Source organism: Pelodiscus sinensis, chromosome 8 (assembly GCF_052426305.1).
Source record: "Pelodiscus sinensis isolate ZL-2025 chromosome 8, ASM5242630v1, whole genome shotgun sequence".
Classification (NCBI taxonomy): domain Eukaryota; kingdom Metazoa; phylum Chordata; order Testudines; family Trionychidae; genus Pelodiscus; species Pelodiscus sinensis.
Window position 1 is genome coordinate 13,208,451 of NC_143059.1, and position 22,499 is coordinate 13,230,949.

The window sequence follows — 22,499 nt, forward strand, 5'->3', positions numbered from 1 at the left end:
TAAGGTGGCAGCGTTACCCCCCCCCCTCCCCTCGGGCTGCCTGAGGGCAGCTCGCGCCTGGGGTCTCGAAGCGCAGCCTGGCCTAGGGCAGCCCCGCCCTGCCAGCCCGGGGACAAAGGCCTGACCCGTGCGCCAGGGGGCGAGCGATCGTCACACGAGACAAACCGCTGCCGCTTCCACCCGCGTAACGTGAGCGTCGGGCCAGCGCCCCCCGCGTGGAGGGCGAATGCCCCGATCTGTTGATGGCGCGGGCCCAAGAACCCAGCAACTGGACAGCTGGGGCAGGGATGTAAACGGGTAACCAGTTACCTGGTAAGCACCACCCTTACTGGGTGCAGGTAACTGGTTAACCAGCGCCCCGCGCACGCCGGTAACTGGTTAACTGGCACACGCGGGTAACGGGTTAACAGGTTAAACAGAATCTTGCATTCCTTGTTGGAGCGCCACAATGCCAGATTGAGGCTACGTCTACACGGCAACACTATTTCCTAATAACTGAGTCCGTGTCTACGTAGCAGGCAGGTATTTCAAAATAGTGTCAAAATACTGTCAAGCTGGAGGACTACGCTGACCCTCATTGGAGGAGGAATAAGGGAACTCGGAGGAAGAGTGCTCTATTTTTTAAATAAGTGCTGTGTAGATGCTCCCTATTTTGAAATAAGCTATTTGGAAATAAGCTACGCAGTTGAGGTAGACACCAGAGTTGTCAAGTATCAGAGGGGTAGCCGTGTTAGTCTGAATCTGCAAAAGCGACGAGGAGTCCTGTGGCACCTTATAGACTAACTGAAGTGTAGGAGCATAAGCGTGGGCAAAGACCCACTTCGTCAGATGCATGAAGTGGAAATTTCCAGAGGCAGGAATAAATATGCAGGCCAGGATCAGGCTGGAGATGACGAGGTGGATCCAATCAAGGAGGATGAGGCCCACTTCTAGCAGCTGATCTGGAGGTGTGAATTCCAAGAGAGCAGAAGCTGCTTTTGTAGTTAGCGAGCCATTCACAGTCTTTGTTTAATCCAGAGCTGATTGTGTCAAACTTAAAGATGAACTGTAGCTCAGCAGAATACTGATAGAAATGTAGCCGTGTTAGTCTGGGGTAGTTGAAGCAAAATGCAGGACAATGTAGCACTTTAAAGACTAACAAGATGGTTTATTAGATGATGAGCTTTCGTGGGCCAGACCCACTTCCTCAGATCAAATAGTGGAAGAAAGTAGTCACAACCATATATACCAAAGGATGCAATTAAAAAAATGAACAAATATGAAAAGGACAAATCACATTGCAGAACAGAAGGGGGATGCGGAGGGGGGGGAGGGGGAGGAAGGAAGGTAAGTGTCTGTGAATTGATGATATTAAAGGTAGGGAGAGTGGGATGTTTGTGAGTTAATGGTATTACAGGTGATAATTGGGGAAACTGTCTTGGTAATGGGTGAGATAGTTCAAATTCTTGTTAAGTCCTTGTTGGCAAGTGTCGACTTGTAGCTCAGCAGTTTCTCTTTGAAGTCTGGTCCTGAAGTTTTTTTGCTGCAGGATGGCTACTTTTAGATCTGCAATTGTGTGTCCAGGAAGATTGAAGTGTTCCAGAGTTGTCGACTCGAGTCTCACGACTTGAACTCGAGTCCGACTTAAGTCACCTAGATGACTTGACTTGAGACTCGACTAAGGTTCATGGTTTGTGACTTAACTTGCTAATTTTGTTGAAGCGACTTGGTGAAAAAAATGTCCGAAAATGCTGCTGTTCTGATGCGCCCAGAGCGTCCAACGCATCCTCACCTCCCAGCTGGGATTCCCAGGCTGGGAGGCGGGGCCGCGATCGCTGCTCTTGGCGCATCAGAAGCCTGGTGGGGGTGGGGGAAGTAGCTAGGAGTCCCAGCCACTCTTCCCACCCCCACCAGGCTTCTGCGCAGTCACAGGCTCCTAGCGCCGATCATGGCCCCGCCTTCCAGCTGCTCCTCCCGCCCACGCAGGCTTCTGTCCGGTGCGCAGCCGGAAAAATCAGAAAATACCGGACACCTGGCAACCATAAGTACTTCAGTGACGTAAACAATTATTATATTCATGAAGATGCGAGATTTCAGAGTTGTAAAAAATGAATTGATAAAAATATCCCATTTACTTGTCAACAGTATGCTACATTGTTGTGGGTTACTTTTCTTTCAAAACGATGCAATACATGGTGAATGTGTTTCATTTTTTTTCATTGTTTTGAACGCATCTAGGCGCAATTTCTGGCTTTAACGTAGAGCTACGACAACAACAATGCGAAAATAGTTTATTGGCTTGGGATTTGTGAAAATTTTATTGATTGTGTGTTTGTTTATGAAATTTTACATTAATATGCCATTTTTGAAATTTCATAGTGAACAAAAAAAATTAAAATAATCAAAAAGTTAATATCCGTCTGTGAAGAATGAGGAAGAAAAATCAAAATGTCCTAAACTTTGTTTTTTTTGGTCAAATCAATAAATCCAGAGAAAACACGATCAGCGAAGTGCAAATTATGTGGGGTTGTAATCACTGATGGCATTGCAACAACTTCCAATTTTTTGCGCCTTATAAAAACCCATCCGCGAAAGCACAGTGAGTACGAAAAATATCTGCGACAAACCACAATTGATCCCGCCTCACCGTGTAAAATATCGGATTTCATTTATAAAGCATGATAATCAAGGTGTTTATGGAATAAATCATCCTAAACAAAGAAGAATAGTCAGTTCTTTGGTTATAGAACTGATAATTGGTTGCTTACTACCACTTTCAATAGCAGAAAAACCACAGTTCAGGCGATTTTGTCATGTGTTGGATCCCCAGTCACAAGAAATAAGTCGGTCTTTGGTTATGACATAACTGGACAATTTGTACCATAATGTGAAAGCTGATGTGTTGGCACTTCTTACTGAGGTGGACACAATTGCACTGACGCTCGACATCTGGTCAGATAGAAGAATGAGAGGCTTTTGGGGAGTAACAGCCCACATGATAATAAGGTACGCGCTCGTGACAAATTGTTGTCATGTGAAAGGTTCCTTGGCCAGCATACTGGTGAGAACATTGCAGAAGTGTTTGAGAACATATGTGATTCTTATAAAATAAAGGATAAAATTAGATATGTTATAACAGACAATGCTGCGGACATGCGTAAAGCATTCATCATAGCATTTAACAACCATGAATCAGAGCAGCAAATTGATATGCAAGATGACACTTTGGAAAATGAAGAATTATGTGAAGACTTAAACCCAGAAGTCGTTACATCGGTCATCCATCATGTAAACTCAAGTGGACCTCGAATTAAGAGACACAGTTGCTTTGCTTATACTCTGCAACTCACTGACCATGGTCTCAAGGAGGCGAAGTTATATGGTGCCCAGGCAAAAGTGTCAAAAATCTGCAGCCTTCTTCACACAAGTACTCTGTTCAAGGAAACCTTTGAAAGAAGGTTTGGTCTTCAAGCTTGTATTCCCCAAACCAATGCTACCAGGTAGAACAGTACTCTTATGCTGTGTCTACATTGGTGTGATTTCGTGCAAAAGCGGCCGCTTTTGTGCAAAAACTTGCTGCCTGTCTACACTGGCTGCGAGTTCTTGCGCAAGTACACTGACGTTCTAATGTATGAAATCAGTGCTTCTTGCACAAGAACTCTGATGCTCCCGCTCAGGAATAAGCCCTCTTGCACAACTGTTCTTGTGCAAGAGGCCAGTGTAGACAGGCAATATGAATTTCTTGTGCAAGAAAGCCCTATGTTTAAAATGGCCATCAGAGCTTTCTTGTGCAAGAGAGCGTCTACACTGGCATGGACGCTCTTGCGCAAAAGCACATCTCTTGCGCAAAGGCACATGCCAGTGTAGACGCTCTCTTCTAGAAGAGTTTTTGCACAAGAACTCTTCCGCAAAAGGGTTCTTGCGCAAGATCATGCCAGTGTAGATGTAGCCTCAGACAAATAAATGTTTTTTAGTCCCTGGATGAAGAAAAGCAGAAACACATGCTTGAAGAACAAAACCAGTATAATTTAAAACCCAGCCAGAGGGATTATTCCCAACTAAGGGTATGTCTACACTACCACCCTAGTTCGAACTAGGGTTGTAATGTAGGCAACCAGAGTTGCAAATGAAGCCCGGGATTTGAATTTCCCGGGCTTCATTTGCATATTGCCGGGCGCCGCCATTTTTAAATGTCCGCTAGTGCGGACGCCGTGCCCCGCGGCTACACGCGGCACGGACTAGGTAGTTCGGATTAGGCTTCCTATTCCGAACTACCATTACTCGTCGTGGAACGAGCAAGCCTAATCCGAACTACCTAGTCTGTGCCGCGTGTAGCTGCAGGGCACGGAGTCCGCACTAGCGGACATTTAAAAATGGCGGCGCCCGGCAATATGCAAATGAAGCCCAGGAAATTCAAATCCCGGGCTTCATTTGCAACTCGGGTTGCCTACATTACAACCCTAGTTCGAACTAGGGTGGTAGTGTAGACATACCCTAAGAGAACTAGCGTTGCTACTGAGGGGGAAATCTCGTTCCCCTGGGGTACAGAGCCCCCAGAAGGGTCCGAGGCTGGAAGTCAAATCAGTGAGGCAGGAGAGAAATCTAGAAGGGAAAACTTTATTATGCATGCATGCAGGCTGGCAGCAGAGCAGTAGCAGTCAGCCCTGAGTTACAGGTTTTTTGATCCTTTATACAGAATGCTTAGACAGTTCAGTTGTTGATTGTTTTCCTTAACATATCAAAGTCTCTGCAGAAGTACTCTGTTCACACCAGGAGTGCTAGAAGTAAGTTTTACACAACAAAGGCACATGGGAATGTGGAGTGAGTAGTCTTACAAGGCAAACTGTGACAAAGATAAGAGTTTACATGATAATTTGTGACAGACTAGGAGTATCCATGAATTTGAGATAGGCATTTGTAAGGGTCTTGATTAGAGTTTAGATGATTCCACTCCTATACAGGGAGAGAGGTCTGGAAAACTTTTAACCCTTAGAAAGTTATGATTTCCTCCAGTGTCCCCCCTTAGACACAAATGGAGTTATTTGATTTTCCCCACACTACTCCAGCCATTTCTGGATGCCACAGATAAAGTGCAAGGTGAACAGCATGTTACGATTTCAGCAGTGGTGCCATCAATAATTGGACTATATCTCCTTCTTTTGGAATTTATTCCAGCATACTTGGGGAATATGGTTACAGCTTTAAGAAGCAGTACTGAAAAACGTTTCATTGGTATTTGCATTAACGCTGGTTTGATACCATTACCAAATCCTTTGGATGACACAGAAAAATCACTAGTGGCTTTTAGTCATTTCATGTACTTTCTGGCATCCGTGTTAGACCCTAATTTTTGCTTCTGGTGGCTGGAAAAAATTAGTTCTGATGATACTAAAACTAATACTGTGAAAGCAGAAATTGTTTCACAACTTCAGCAATTTGGTTCAAATCCTCACAGTTTGTCTGCCTCTAGCTGTACTGGCCGTTACAATGTCTCAAACTCTGATGCTGATGGCCCACTAGTTAAAAAATCAAAACATGCATCCTCACTATACGTTTATCGAAGGCCAGCTAACACCACCACACCACAGCCAGGAAATTTTGATGATGAACTGCAGCATTATCAAGAGCTAGCTGTTAAGATACCCCCAACAGATGATGGAATTGATGTAATGTCTTTCTGGAAAAGTCATGGAGAAAGCCTTCCATTGTTGCACAAGGATGCTATGAGTGTGTTTATGGTTCCTGCCAGTAGTGCACCAGTTGAAAGGGTGTTTAGCCAAGGAGGGATTGTAATGCGCCCAAGTTGTGCCAGACTGGGTGATAATGTGGCGGTAAAGATAATATTTCTCAAATGTAATACTGAATACTAACTTTGTTAATGAAGACTTTTTTTATTTCTAATTTCATTTTGTGCACCTAGTTTTACATAGCTGTAGCTCAAAGCTGTCATGAATATGTTTATATAAATACATAAAAGCTACGTCTACACTGGCATGATTTTCCAGAAATGCTATTAACGGAAAAGTTTTCCATTAAAAGCATTTTCGGAAAAGCGCATCTAGATTGGCAGGACGCTTTTCCGGAAAAGCATTTTTTGCGGAAAAGCGTCCGTGGCCAATCTAGACGCGCTTTTCCGCAAAAAAGCCCCGATCGCCATTTTCGCGATCGGGGCTTTTTTTTGCGGAAAACAGTACTGTGCTGTCTACACTGGCCCATTTGTGCAAAAATCTTTCGGAAAAAGACTTTTGCCCGAACGGGAGCAGCATAGTTTTTCCGGAAAAGCACTGATGATTTTACATGAGATCATCAGTGCTTTTCCGGAAATTCAAGTGGTCAGTGTAGACAGCTGGCAAGTTTTTCCGGAAAAGCAGATGATTTTCCAGAAAAACTTGCCAGTCTAGACACAGCCAAAGTGTGTAGTTTGTTACCTTTTAGCTGAGTAGTCAAAAACTAAACAAGACTACTAGTAGTTAGCAAGTACGGCAAATACGATTCGGATTTATGTTAATAAATGAAAACAGATAGTGATTATTGTTATTTATCGATATTTATCGATATTGATGGCTTGTACAAAAGTGACTTGACATTTTTTAAATTAAGCCTTGAGACTCTACTTGGGACTTGAACTGTAGTGACTTGAGACTCGACTTGGACTTGACAATGACGACTTGAAGACAACACTGGTAGACGCACCCTGAGTCTGAAACCTGCTAGGAATTTATATCATTGTAGCTAAGTCTCACTGGTATGAAAAGCCACACCCCTGAGGGAGGTAGCTATACTGATCTAATTCCGGATGTAGACAGCAGTAGGTCAATGGAAGACTTGTTCCATTACCGCCTCTCTGGGATGTGGATTACATAAGTCGATGAAAACTTCCCTCCCCATTGAGGGAGGTGATGTGTACATTGAAGTATAACACCGTTGTGCTGCTGTAGCATTCAATGTAGACATACCCTTAGTCTACGTCTACACGATGAGTTTTGCCGCAAGAGCCTATGCAAATGAAGTGCAGATTAGCATTTTCTCATGCTTCATTTGCACACTCTCTTCCGATCCATTTTTGCACAAAAACAAGCAGTGTGGATGTTTCCTTTTTGAGCAAAACCCCCTTTTGGTGCAAGATCTTTATGCCTCAAAAAAGGAGGTATACCGACCTTGCACAAAAAGGGTTTTTTGTGCAAAAAGGAAACGTCCACACTGCTTGTTTTTGCGCAAAAACCCCTAGTTCAAAAATGGATCTGAAGAAAGTATGCAAATAAAGTGCAAGAAAATGCTAATCCGCACTTAATTTGCATAGGCTTTTGTGGCAAAACTCTTAGTGTATATGTAGCCTCAGGCTTAGAACTTTGGTTGGTCAAGGGTGTGAAAAAACACACCCTAACCAGCATAACTTTCACTGACAAAAGAGCAGGTGTGGACAGTTCTATGTTGCTGGGAGATGCTCTTCCATTGCTGTGTCTGCTACAGCTCATTGTGGATGGTTTAATTATGCGGGCAGGAAAGCTCCCTCCTGCTGGCATTGAGCAGCTATATGGGAGACCTTGCTGGTTAATAGTTTAAACAGAATTTTGCATTCCTTGTTGGAGACACTTAGGGTTCAGTACATATTTCCATAATTGCCGTACTACACTGTTACTAAGTTTTTTTTTTTATCTTTTAAACTTTCTTTGGTAAAGACATTTTGACTATCTAGACTAGCGTAGAAGCTGCTTTATAAATCTGATGTTTTGTACTGTATTTGGTTCAGTGTCGTGCAGATTGTGTTTTTACACTAATTATGGTTATACTGCAGAGCCAATGGGAATAAAACAATACTTAAGGAGTAATATTTTACCAATATTGATGTAGAATTTAATTAGTAAAAGTGCAATACAAGGACTTTTATTTCTAGAGGAGCAAGCTAGGTGTTATCAAAAATGGTTACCAGCAGATGTCTTCAGTAGGCTATGTAAAATGTATCATTAGTATCAGAATAAATCTGTTTTTAAAAGCAGCAACTCAGTTGCCACCTTTCTTGGCTGTGTCATTGAAGAATGTATTGACTGCATTGCTATCTACCACAAATGGTTCTCCAAGTCAGGGTTGAGCTGTATTACCAACTAAATGAAGAGGTTTGCATGACCACCAATGTCCATGTGAAACCTTTTGTTAGTGCGCATGCTCTCACTCAATAATGTCTAAAACATTTCACTTAATATATTGATACAGTGCTTGGTAGAAGAGAAGAATGGATACAGAGTACCTCAAGAAATGCATAGGAAACTGCTTAGCTGAGGGACTTGCAGAGGTGGCAGAGCATCGACCAGTAGACCCAATTAATTATCTGGCATACTGGCTTTACAAATATAAGAAAAAATTAAATAAAGAAGAAGAGGTGAATTTCCTTTAATGTTTAAAAATCTTTTTATCATATAATCTGAACGTGGCTGATTTTAGTTTCCGTATTTTGTAATTGGTCAATGTTATCATTTTTCTCCAATGTTAGAGGAAGGTAGAGAGAGAACATCTGATACATGAACATGCAACGGCTCTGCTACAACTGGAAATGGTAAAGAAACTGAAAGCAGAAGAGCTCCTGATCAAGCAGAAAACTGAAACACATTATCAGGTCTGAAAATTTAATCTTGTATACTAAATTTTAAAACTGAAATCTTACTATCTTGACATGCTTTAATGTTGACAAATATTTAACGTTTATAACATTCTTAATCTAATAATACGGTATTTTTCATCTAAAATGTTTTAAAATATTTTAAAAATCCTCATAATACACCTTCAATTAGAATAGATAAGTAAATAATTTTTATTCCCATTTTAGGGTGCACCTACACTGCACCATAGCTCAAAATAAGAGACGCAATTTGAGCTTCGCAAATTGCTTATCTTATTTCAATCTTATTTCAAAATATCTTATTTTGTAGATGGTTCCAAATTTCAAAATAACCTCTGTTCTGAAAATGTCCTTTACTCCTCATGGAATGAGGTTTACAGGAATGTCAGAATAGCGAGCCTGAAATAATGGGTTTGCTGTGAAGACACGGGATAGCTATTTCGGGATACTCCAGTATCCCAAAATAGCATTGCAGAGAGACATAGCCTTATAGACAAGAGCTAAGGAATTCTCACATTATCCCCAATTACCTGGCTAAGAGAGAAATTTTGATTATAATCTGACAGCTCACAATTATATTCAACATCCCTGTAATGTCCAGGTTTACTCATATTGTCACTTCCCTATCTGATGTTTCTAGAGTCTTATCTAAACTAAGGATGTTAAAATGCAGTTAATTGTCTAGTCTACTAGTCAATGGAATTTCCATCAACTGGTCGATAGGCACTTCCACATTCCTCCTTTGAAATGTATAAGAGCCCTGGCAGAGGAATGCGGAAGTGCCTATCAACTAGTCAAACTATCCGATAAGCAAATGTTTATTGGATAGTCGACTAGTCGACTAGACTTTAATATCCTTAATCTAAACTGGGAAATATTTTCTAAACATTGATAACATTTGATCCCATTTCATCAGTGGTAGACACATTAGAAAACCTAACATAAAGAGACTGCCAGCATTTTTAATACTATGTCAGAAGCACAGCTGATAAATGTATGGATGAGCCAAAAATTGGCAGAGTTTTAATGATGAGGGAAACTGAGCAATCATGAAGTGTGATCAGCATCCTTTGTAAGCTGGGCCCATTCGAAAAAATCCATTTTAATATAGCCACCTGCAAAATTATATATCTAGAACCAAATAATTTAGGCTGTACCTACTGCGTGGTGAACTGTACCCTGGGAAGCAGTAACTCATCAAAGGAGTCAGGGGTCATTGTAAGCAGGGGAATGGTCCCGCAATTGTGGGGAACTTTCCTGGCTTCTATACCACCCCGGTGAAATGGACCAGCGAAAGGATCTGAGTCCCCTCTCCCACTTCCTTTACCCCACAGCTTCCTGATCCTGAGGGCTCCCCCTCCACTCTCCTGAGTAGCAGAGTCCTCGAAACCCCAACAAGGCTGGGTCCAGGTTTCCTGGGGCTCAATCCCCGACCTTGTAGTCACTAGGGGCAGGAGTTAGGGTGTCCCCACTCCGAGGTGCTCTCTTCACACTGCATGCTTTCTTAGCCCAGTGATCATTTCATAAGGTTCTAAGCAAATACAATTTATTAAACATCAACTGATTAAAGAGAAAAGAATAAGAAAAAAATGAGAATGGTTAAATGAGAACACACAGCCCTGCTCTGTAGCACAGGGACATCAAAACAGCAGTCTGCAAAGTGTAAGGACAGTTCACAGTCTCTTCCTTATAGGCCCCTTAGAGGCCCTGGATGTGCTGCAGGGGGGCTGCAGGCTGGACACACTTGCTCTGGCAGTGACCACACAGCCTCAAGCTCTTAAGTGGCCAGACCCCTCTCCCAGTCTGGCCTGCTGGGCCTCTTGGCTGGTGATATCTCCCTGCCCAGAGCCTCTCCCCGCACTTTGCTGGTCCCAGCTGCTCACCACACCCAGCTGTAGGCTGTGCTGCTTTGCCAGTCTCCAGCTCCTTGCATTGCTTCTCTGTCCCTTTTGGCTTCTCTGAGCACTGCCAGTCTGCTGCTCAACACAGAGTCTGCGCTCCTTGGGCTGTGTGTGCCTGGCTCTGTTGCTGCAGGACTTCTTCTCCACACAGCTTGCACTGCTCTTAGCTGTCTCTCAGTTCTCTCCTTGCTCAGAGAGACCCTGAACAATCCCAGCTCACAGGGAGGACGGGTCCTGGCCTCTTTCTTTTCTCACTGGCCTGTCCAACCTGTCAATCAGGCTGAGCTGGAGTGTTGGCTGCTTTCCATTGTCTCAGGTCCCTGATTTCTCATGGATCCTTCCCCTTTTGATTCTGGGAGCTGGCAAACCAAAAACTCCCACAGAGTTTTAGTAAGGGGCTAACAGTCCCCTTACACATGATGGATGAGCAACTCAACATGAGTATCCAGTGCAATCCTGTGTCAAAAAGGGCAATGTAATCTTTTGACATATAAATGGGAGTAATGAACAGGAACAGGGAGGAGATTTTTACCTCTGTATAAGTCATTTATAAACTAGATATGACAATACTTCATACATTTCTGGTGCCCGTATTCTAAAAAGGATGCTGAAAATTTGAAGAGGTGTACAAAAGAGCCACTACAAGGCTTGAGAAAATGTCTTCCATTGAAAGATGTAAAGAATGTGATCTGTAAGGCTTAGGCTATGTGCACACTATCCCTTTTGTCAGTCAAGAGTGTGAAAAAAAAATCTCTGACCAATATACATTTTCAGAGGGGAAGCTGAATTAGTCTATAACAGGAAAAACGTAAAAAGCAACAAATAGTCTAGTAGCACCTTAAAGAGTAACAAAACATATAGATGGTATCATGAACAAAGCCCACTTCTTCAGATGACTGGAGTATTAGAAGTCCAGATCATGAATAAATAAGGGAAGGGGAAGCAGAGGAGGAAAAAGAGAGAAATGATGCGTGGGAGGGGAAGAGTGCATTTCCTGTGTGCATTTCCAGCCTGCCAGTCACTCTCAGGCTGTTATGGATTTGAATTATATTACAAAATGACCACAGCATATTCCTACTCCCAGATTTTCCCCCAGAAAGGTAGGTTTTGTACTGCTCAGCTATGTCTTGGACAAAGCAAGTTCATGTATAAAGTCAGTCATTTTATTCCTAGAAATTATATACACTAATCTTATCTCAAATGGAGTTTTCCAAACACTTTAATTCAAACACACTGGTTTAAATTAAGTAAAATCCCTGTTAATCAGTTAACTGGTTAAACCAGAGCAACCCACCATGGACAGAGACTGTGGGGTTGAAGCAGCCCCCTGCCTCTGGCAGGCAGGAAGCTGCCCAAGCTCCCACTGGTTACCAGTTAATCTTTCACATCTCTAGTTTAGATGAAACAATAAAACAAGTTTATTAATGACAAAGACATTAATTCAAGTAATAAGGCATAAAAGTCAGAAATGGTTACAAGAAAAATAGATAATTTAACAAACCATATTAAATTCAAAGCAAAGTTTTTCTCACCACATGTTCTTAACAGTCTGGATAGCCAAACTCCTTAAGCTCTTGTTCTGCATAATGACAGCTCCCTTTGTTCCTACTCATGCTGTAAATTGATTGGGAAAAGGAAGGAAACAAGAATAGTGGCAGAGGGCAGGAAGGAGAAGGAATGGTGTTTTGGGATGTTAGTCCAGTTTCTCACCCGTGTATATGGGCTTAGCTTTGTCTCAGGTTATGGTCTTGCCCTCTTTTTATGGGGAGTGAAAGCAGTGGGGAATGAGACTTGCCTCCTGTAGCAGGGACACTTGATAAGGGAGCCCAAGCCCTCCAACTCCATCTGCCTTTGGCTCAGGGCCGTTTGAGAACCAATCAGTGTCTGGAACCTTGGCATGCCCTTGGAGTTACCACATTGGTCACTTCTACATGTCTTTTCCCATGGTTCCAAGTACAATATAAGATAACAAAAGGGGATAAAAAGACAACTAAACCTTCATCCCCTCAGTTCCCTTCCTCCATGGGAGACTTCTTCAACACTCTTGTTCAGGAGCCCTTAGGGAAAAAGACTGTCTTCTTCTTCCTTCTGAGCTGTTGTCGTCCCTTTTTAAGCTTTCTCCCAAGTGGAAGCATGTTGGTCTGGAAGAGTGGGTTACCTGGGCCCAGTACACTATTTAACCCCTTTCCGCCCAACTTTGGATTTGTACATCCTACCAGAGACTCCTAAAGTCCCAATCATTGGTGGAACTGAACCAGTATTCACAATGGAGGTAAATTCTCCAATATAGATGAGACTCTAGAGGCTGGCTCTTCATGGCTTGTGTGGCATAAAAAAGAACCAGCAACAGGAGTGAAGTTGGATACTGAAGAAATGACAAATAGACATGTGAGCTGCTAAGACATAATATGCTGAAGTTCTACTTTTCCTGCCAGTTTGAAGTCCTCAGCACTAAGGGCTGGTCTACACTACCCAGTTATCTTATGTCAGCCTAATTATGTCAGTGTCTACACTACATCCTTCCCTCTACTAATGTAAGAATCTCTTACGCTGACATGACATAACCCACCTCCACGAGGGGCATAAGATTTATGTTGGTGTAGTTAGTGCAAGACTATGTGTGTGTAGATCCTGAGTCCCTTACGTTAGCTGTCCTGTCAATTTCATGGAAGAAACCATGAAATTGACAAGAAAGCATGGCAGCACAACTACTTCCCTGCTCCTCTGTACAAGTGGGTAGCTGGACCCCATTCCTGGCTGGAAGCCAAGGCACAGATGGATGGACCCAACTTCTGGCTAAATCTTAGGTGGCTTTGGACCCTGATCCCAGCAGGGAGCTGGGGTGAGAAGCCCGAGCAACTACCCCCCATTGCTCCCTGCTCCCTCCTGCACCACTGACCCAAGGAGAGTAGTGTGGATGTGTACCAGCACATTAATTACTGTGGTGGCTATAAGTTGACCTAATGTAGGCTGATCTAGGTTTGTAGTGTAAGCATACACTCACTATAAAAGAATTTAGAAAAATATTCTACATAGAGCTAATGCTGCTCCCACTGCAGTCAATGGCAAAACCTCTGTATGTCTTTCCTTTGTTTATGTTAATCAAATGTAACTTTTATCTTAGAAGATAATGATCGAACCGTATCCAAGAAACAAGATAACAGAGCTTACCAACAAGTCTGGAGCCCCCCTTTTGACAACCGTTGTAGAGGATGATGAGACTATTATTTAGAGTAAGTATTATATCTCATAATATAACTAAGGTCTAAATAATGTTTTCCTTTGACCCCATTCATAGAACTACAATAATATTTCTTCACACTCTATCAGGTGTAGTCTGCTGCGTACATAACACACTTTGAAAAAGTGGCTTGATACAGTAGACAAACAAACAAATAAAAAGACAGTCAATTTTTAATCAGTCTTGGAAACAGTATGCTGGAAATGTGCTGTTTTTTTAGTTTAGTTTAGGAATACAATTTATCATAGTTTTGCTATTTGTGGAACTTAAATTATTGAATCATAGAACTGGAAGGAGCCTTGAGAGGTCATTAAGTCCAATTCCCTGCACAGATCGCAGGACTAAGCACCATCTAGACCATCCCTGATGTGTCTATCCAGCCACCTGAACCAAATGGAGTAAAGCCTGAGGTGACATTCATGCCTCGAATTAAGGGCAGTGTAAACACTGTGCACTGAAATTCAGAATTACTGGCCTCCAGGTGGTGAGATAGAAATCTCATTTGAAAATGCTTTGGGGAGCACTTTGAACTCCATGACTCTTTAGAGAATGTGAGCAGGAAAAGCCCCAGGAACTTTTGAACGTTCATTTCCTGTTGGAGCAGCATGGAGAGCTCACCATCAAAACTGAGCATGCACGCCCAGGGCCACAGACACCTCCAGAAGTTGGGGGGTTAAGGAGACAGTGGATCTGATTGCTGTGGGGGAGAAAGTCTATGTAGGCAGAACTCTGAACATGCAAAAGAAATGCTGATAACTAGGCCAGAGAGGCTAGCTAGGTAGTTGTCACACACTGTAAAGGACCATTCTAGAATGACCCATTAACATTTCTACAGTCATAGAACAAAAAAATGAAGTAATAGTGGGTTACAGAGTGTTATAGTAAGTCATAAAACCAGCTTCTCTATTCAGTCAATGATTTTTAGTGCCTAGCAGAGTTATGAATTTAAATTCCCTGCCTCACCTTTTGATGAGGTTTCCTTTTAGGATGATTACTGATAGGTCAGAAAAAGTGTGATCACTTTGTAAAAATTGTTGACCCACAGGGTATAGGGTGTTTTTGTCTTACTAATTTCCTTTGTGAGTTCATTCAAGAGCATAGCATTTGTTTGGTTTCACCCACATAGGTATTATTGGGGTGTTTAGTGCACTGGATGAGATTTACCACATCAAGATAGGCATGTGTAGGATCCATGGATCTTCAAAGGTGTTCTGTGGTGGGTGTTGATCATTGTAGCAGTAGCGATATGTCTGAAGAGTTTGCGTCTGTGGTGCTGACAGGGTCTGGTGCCACCCTGAGTTGCTGTATTGTCTGGGGAAAGCTGGCTCCTTATAAACTTAGAGAGATTGGGGTTTGCATGAAAGTAAAAAGTGGAGTTTCAGAAGAGATTTCTTTCAGGATGGGGTTCCCCAGGGACTGTAGTTGTTTGATGATACCCAATATGGAGTCCAGTGTGGTATAACAGATAGGGGAGAGTGAAGAGAGAGGTTTTTATTTTTGTATTGAAACATGTTTTCTTGGGTATTTGGATCTACTTCTCTGGTGGAGTGTCCTTGTTTGATGAAGGCAGTTTTAAGTGTGTTAAGATATATATTCTGTATTACTCCTCACTACATATTCTGTGATATTTGCCTGGCTGTAAGTAACAGATTTCTTGTTGTATATAATATGAAAGAAGTAGTAGAAAAATAAAGATACAATGGACTGAGGAAATAAACAGGTAATTCTTACAAAGTTAATTGTCAAGAGTTATGGTCAAGAGTTAAAAAATTAGATAGGATTTGTGATCGTCTCAGAGAGAGTAGAAAATTGGAGGTGAGGCTAGTTGGTTATTCTTCAGGTTCAAGTGCCGTTGAATGAAACTTTGCCAACTGAAGTCAAAGAGCATTGATCCTGCAAGTGGGAGACTGCCATGCCATCATCAGTAAAAGGTACAGGATTTACTTCCCTTAACCAAGATTCTCTGGTCTGGCAACATCCATGGTCTGGCAGGACCACAGATATTCCTGGACCACAAAGTCCAGGTATAAGGAGATCGGGCCGCAGGGCAGGAGCAGGGGCGGGAGGAGTCCTGTGCTGAGAGAGGGGGTTGCAGCCTGGAGTTCTGGCCCTTGCTTGGCATAGCAGGGGGCTGGCAGCAGCCGCAAAGTCCCAGCAGCTGTGGCACCTCAGTCCTGATAGCCGTGGAGCCCCAGCAGCCCTAGAAACCAGGACAGCCATGGAGCCCTGGCAGCCCCAGAAGCTGTGGCAGCTGCAGAGCCTCAGCAGCCCCAGCAGTCGCAGAGCCCCAGCAGCCACGGAGCCCTGGCAGCCATGGAGCTCCAGCCTGGGGATCCATGGCTGGGCAGGCAGCAGCAGGACTTAGCTGGAGTCCTAGCCAGGAGCAATACAGGCTATGCTGGGAAGGACTTCCTCTTGTTTGGCAAATCCCCTTGTTTGGCACCAGTCAGATCCCGAGGGTGCTGGATAACCTGTAGTGGCAATGATGATTTAAGTCCCTATTCCAGGCCTTTGAACAACACCTCAACCGTGTTTTTAATGAAGCGCAAAAAGATTTTTATAGGGATATTTGGATCCAAAGGAGAACTAAGAATCACAGTGATGTGATGTAACCATACGTGTGGGCTATGTCTAGACTGCCCCCTCTTACACAAAAAATATGCAAATGAGGCAAAGCATGGAATATCGCCATGCCTCATTTGCATAATTAACGAGGCTCTGTTTTTTCACAAGAAACTTTTGTGCAAAAGGAGAAATCTACATGGCTTCTTTTTGTGCAAAACCCCCCTCTTGCGCAAGAGCTGTTCTTCCCCTTTTTTTCAGGAAGAACGGCTCTTGTGCAAGGGGGCTTTTTTGCGCAAAAATGGAGCCTTATTAGTTATGCAAATGAAGTATGGCAATATTCCACACTTTGCCTAATTTGCATATTTTTTGCACAAGAGGGGTCAGTCTAGGCATAGCCTAGGGATGTGAAGGTTTAATCGGTTAATTGATGGGGCTGGATTTGGCCTGTGGCTACCTCACCGGGATCCTTACTACAGAACATCTTACACCAGTTTAAATAGCTGGCTGCTCTCTGTTCTGCACACTGGGGAGGAAGGGGGAGACTTAGGCTGTGTCCAGACTCCATGCCTCCGTCGACGGAGGCATGTAGATTAGCCAGATCGGAAGAGGGAAATGAAGCCGCGATTAAAATAATCGCGGCTTCATTTAAATTTAAATGGCTGCCCCGATCTGCCGATCAGCTGTTTGTCGGCAGATCGGGAGAGTCTGGACGCGATGCCCCGACAAAGAAGCCTTTCTTCATCGACACAGGTAAACCTGGTTTCACGAGGCTTACCTGTGTCGATGAAGAAAGGCTTCTTTGTCGGGGCATCGCGTCCAGACTCTCCCGATCTGCCGACAAACAGCTGATCGGCAGATCGGGGCAGCCATTTAAATTTAAATGAAGCCGCGATTATTTTAATCGCGGCTTCATTTCCCTCTTCCGATCTGGCTAATCTACATGCCTCCGTCGACGGAGGCATGGAGTCTGGACACAGCCTTAGTGTGCTGCCTCCACCCTCTAGCAAAATCCCTCACTTCCCATTGGCCAGCTTCCAGCCAATAGGAGCTGAAAAATTTTGCTGGAGGTAGGGGCAGTATGTGATGCTTCCTCCTCCCACCCTGCTGGAACAGAGCCACACAGAGCAGCCTGGAACTGCAACAGAGAGGCAGAGAGCCTGCCTCAGGTTCATGCAGGGTTGCTGGCTGGGAGCTGCCTAGGTAAGTGCCTTCCAGCCAGAGCCTGGCTCTGGCATCCCACTCCCCACCAACTGCCTGCCCCACACCACCATCTCCTCCTGCCCCAGGTCACCACCCAACCCCTCTGTACCTCCTCTCCTCTCCTTCTTCCAGGTCACAATTCCTTTCCAGACCCTATACTCCCTTCTACACCTCTCCTGCATCCTAGAATGCTCTCCTGCATCCTTACCCCCTCCTAGACCCTTCATCCCAAGCCCCTACTCCAGATCACAACCCCCTATTGCACCTAAACTTCCTGTCAGAGCCTACACATTCTCCTGCACGCTAGTTCTCTATCCCAAGCTCCCTTCTGCACCTAATCCACTGTCCCAGATTCAGCACCCTTTCCATAGAAGTGCAGTCTTTGACCATTTACCAAAATCTTGGCATGGCCCCACATTAAAAAAATGATTGCCCACCCTGGGTTAAACAGTATGTTTAACCATTTAGCCATACACTAAACCCAGCTGTTGCACATGGGTAAAAAAAGTAAGAACTGAGCATATTAAAATTCATGAATGAAATTGTTGATGCCTACTTATTTATAGAAAAGTAACACTATTCTTTTGCTTTATCATTTCATATCATAAACATGTTTTACTGCCATGTCACTGTAAACTTGTGGAGTGATTTTTTTATTTCAAGTGTTAGCTCTTGTGTTAGCTGTTATTTGACTGAATCCTGGCACAGAGCTGATAAGCCACTGCAGTATTCTCCACTCTGATCTGCTAATTCATCTCAGCCCTAACTTGCTGCTTAAATATTATTTGTCGAGCTTTGTTACTCTATTGAACGGATACTCCCAAATATGCTTGATTATAGGTACACGTGTTTCTGATACAATCAGATTACTCAACAGATTAAGTTGAAGAGTAAAATGCTCTTGAAAGCTTTTTTATGCCCTAATTTTGACTCTCTAGAGATTGCAAAAACCACTGAAAAAAAGAGATTCAATGAAAAAACACTAATCACATCCCTCAGATATTATAAACCATTATTTGTGCAAATAAATATTACAAAACAGATAATGTGATTTGATTATTTTGCCAAAAAGTGTTAAGTATGTTTAGTTTTGTCTGTACACACAAAATTCATTATTTTCATACACAGAAGAACACCAAGGAGAAGGTTGTGGACACTTTGGCAAGTGGTGAAGCTGTTGAAACAAACCAAGAACCATCAAGAGATAAAACTGAGGGGCAAGATGACTCAATACATGAGTGAGAGTGAGCTGAGTGAATCACTACGGGTATGTCTACACTGCATTCCTCTTTTGAGAGAGGACTGCAAATGCAGCTGAGCGAAATTGCAAATGAAGCATGGATTTGAATTTCCCGTGCTTCTTTTGCATAATCGTGTCCAGGCGCTATTTCGAAATATTCTATTTTGAAAAAATAAACGCTGTCTAGACGCGGTTATTTCGAAAGAAAACCCTTCTTTCGAAATTCCCCAACGCCTTATAAAATGAGGTTTAAGAGTAATTTTGAAAGAAGGGATTTCTTTCGAAGTAACCGCATCTAGACAGCGTTTCTTTTTTCAAAATAGCGCCCGGACACGATTATGCAAATGAAGCATGGGAAAGTCAAATCCACGTTTCATTTGCAATTTCGCTCAGCTGCATTTGCATTCCCCTCTTGAAAGAGGAATGCAGTGTAGACATACCCTAATTGAGAACACAGCAAGCAAAGCTCCTATGAAGCTTGATGAGGTGACTTGTAGAACACAGCAAACCTAGGAATGAATAAGACATGAAAACCAAAGATACAGTAGTTACACATGACAAATATGTATCCAGTGAATACCTGAAATTAATATAAAGACAAAAAATAAGGTATGTGAATTGACTAAATTAATGTCTTCTTGTATACAGTGCTCTGGATATGAGTACGAAAGAGTCTTCCTTTCTGCTCATGATGGGCCACAGATACCAATTTGATTACTATATCTGTAATTGCTAATTTTGGAAATAGTGTATCCTTTAGAACAGTTTTTTAAAAGGTTAGATTTTAGCTAAAACTCAGGCACAAGGCAAATGGAACTGGCAACTTTACATTTTGCCTAAACAGCATCTTGAATTTCTAGTTAAATAATTGCACAAAATATCTTCTGAATAATTGCAACTGTGCACATACTAAATTTAGAATTTGTTTAAACTATATGAAGTTTTTAATAAAGTTTAACACCGCTCCTGTGACATATCATATTTTAAAATCTGAGATATTAAAAGCCTTTTATCCTGTACATTCAGTTGTCTATAGTTTTTTATTATTATTATGCATACTTTGGAACCAATTTGAATGAAGTGTCAAAAATCATGTTTTCTTTAATGTATTCAGTCAAAATAATGTTGATGAAAAGTTGTTGGGGGGGGGATTCCTCAATAAAAATGTATGATTTTAAAACACCATAACACACTTATGCATGTGACTTCCCTCTCTCTAAATAGAAGAGCTTCAGTCAGCCTGTAAATTGGCTTTTCATAATGTAAGAAATTCCAGATGGGGTAAGGGAGAGGAAGAGAAGGCTATTTTATAGCTAATTATGCTTCTCTAGAAAGGTAATTTACAACCCTCAATTGCATGTAACTTCTCCTGAAGTCAGGTGGAATTCTGGAAGAAAACCCTAAATCTACAATTAGCTAAAACTGCATAGTAAGTAGTTACTGCATACTACAGTTAAGATGGTAAATGGCAGAACACACACCATCCATTCCGTCTTTATCTGCGTATATATTTTAGAGTGTGTGTGTGTGTGTGTGTGTGTGTGTGTCTGTCTGCGAGTCCATTTGTTCAAGAAGTCCTTCTAAAGGGTAAGAGCTAGTGCCACCAAATTTGGAGTGCAGCTCCCTCTTCACCTAACTTAAAGCAAGGTCTGGGTTTGGTTGTGCCAGGACAATTGAAAGCCCGGGGAAAAGGACAGTTTTCCATAACATGCAAAGGGAGAGACTGCTGTTCAGAGGGACACAATATGAGAGTAGCTGCTGGGGGCAGCTGTACAATCAAGGGAGTGACCAGCAGGGCTGGGGCTCTGCCATTTTTCCTGCCAGCAAGCCAAGTAAGTATCCTTTAAACTGTTTTCCCTCTTCCTGGCCCTTGGCCACAGCATGGGGGAAAGGGGACAGCCCCTGGCAGCAGTGAGGAGATCTAAGGGGGGAGAGAAAAGGCCTGTGCCAGATGGGCCTCCTCCACCCTGAGCTTCCCTTTATCCCCCAACCCTCACTTTCTTAACCCCCGCAGCCTCCAGAACTCCACACACACACATTCCCAAGGCCCTGCCCTGACTCCTACATCCCCACAATATCAGCCCCTTGTCCTGAAGGACCCAGTACATAATAGCATATTGCATAAGGCATCCACTTCTGTCCAGAAGATACCCCAAAACAAAGGAATGCAAAATCCCATTTAATCAATTAACTTGTTAAATGTTACAGTTAACCACTTAATTGATATCCTGTGGGCAGGAAGCCCAGGGAGGCTGGAGCTGACCCCTTCCTGTCGCTGCACAGTGGGCCACAGTTTTTAGCACTAGGTTAGGGATGCATCTACAGAATGTGATACTGGAGAAGGCACAAACACAAGGTATGTCTAGACTATGTGGCTCCATCGATGGAGCCATGTTGATTAGTTTACTAGACATAGGAAAATGAAGTGGCAATTTAAATAATCGCCACTTCATTTACATCAAAATGGCTGCCGTGCTGTGCCAATCAACTGTTTGGCGGCACAGCACTGTAGTCTGGACGCTCTGCGGTCGACAAGGGAAGACTCATAGAATGAGGTTTACCGGGACGGTCAACAAGTGCTTCCTTCGTCGACCATGGAGCGTCCAGACTACCGCGCTGTACCACCAAACAGCTGATCGGCACAGCGTGGCAGCCATTTTGATGTAAATGAAGCGGCGATTATTTAAATTGCCGCTTCATTTTCTTATGTCTAGTAAACTAATCTACATGGCTCTGTCGACGTACCCACATAGTCTGAGTTTGTGGCAGTTGGCTAAGGCTCTATACTATCCATGCTCTCTACTCCAAGGGTGGGATTTCTTCTGCCCTGAAACTTCTGAAACCCAGAATTAAAAGTTTTCTATTACATCTATCTTATGCTATTTTCATCAGTATTCTGGATGTTCATGGTACGTTTTTCATAAGCAAATAAACTTAGGCTATGTCTACACTACTTGGGCAAAAACTTGCAGAGTGTCTACACTGCACGTGTGTTCTTGCACAAGTAAATTTATAGTACAGCGTCAGAAAACAGGGCTTCTTCCGGAAGAGTTATTCCTTTCCCCACAAGGAATAAGCCCTCTTGCGCAAGAGCTCTTCCACAAGAAGGCAGTGTAGATGGGGTAACATGAATTTCTTGTGCAAGAAACCCCTATTGCTAAAATGGCCATCAGAGCTTTCTTGCGCAAGAGAGTGTCCACACTGCCATGGACGCTCTTCTGCAAAAGCACATCTCTTGTGCAAAAGCTCATGGCAGTGTGGACGCACTCTTGTGGAAGACCTTTTGCACAAGAACTCTTCCGCAAAACAGTTCTTGCGCAAGAAGCCTGCCATGTAGAAGTCTACATGTTTTTGCCTATTCTTGCGCAAAAACGTGCGGAGCGTCTACATTGCACGTGTGTTCTTGCGCAAGTAAATTTACAGTAAAGCATCAGAAGAGAGAGCTTCTTGCACAAGAGTTATTCCTTTCCCCCCTGTGGAATAAGCCCTCTTGCGCAAGAGCTCTTGCCAAGAAAGCAGTGTGGACGGGAAAAGGGGTTTCTTGCGCAAGAAACCCCTATGGCTAAAATGGCCATTAGAGTTTTCTTGCACAAGAGAGCGTCCACACTCCATGGACATTCTTGCACAAAAGCACATCTCTTGTGCAAAAGCACATGGGGGCGTGGACACGCTCTTGCGCAAGAACTTTTTGCACAAGAAGCCTGCAGTGCGGACATAGCCTTGGGGTTCTTTTTATTTAATATCATGGCAGAAAATTGG

The 22,499-nt window shown here is 43.0% G+C and overlaps 1 protein-coding gene across 5 annotated transcripts in view; it reads left to right on the forward strand.

Annotated features, from left to right (window-relative positions):
- Positions 1–18,832, forward strand: part of DYDC2 (DPY30 domain containing 2) — an 18,977-nt gene extending 145 nt beyond the window's left edge. The window contains exons 1-5 of one of the 5 annotated variants that reach the window (XM_075934794.2): positions 56–312; positions 8,191–8,356; positions 8,468–8,590; positions 13,622–13,727; positions 18,629–18,832. In XM_075934794.2, the coding sequence (XP_075790909.1) occupies positions 8,210–8,356; positions 8,468–8,590; positions 13,622–13,726 (375 nt within the window). In that variant the 5' untranslated portion in view covers positions 56–312; positions 8,191–8,209 and the 3' untranslated portion in view covers position 13,727; positions 18,629–18,832. Of the gene's footprint in view, positions 1–55; positions 396–8,190; positions 8,357–8,467; positions 8,591–13,618; positions 13,728–18,628 lie in introns of those variants that run through there. The other 4 variants (XM_006129923.5, XM_006129922.5, XM_025188141.3 and 1 more) reach the window with 4 other exon arrangements.
- Positions 18,833–22,499: the final 3,667 nt, after the last annotated feature.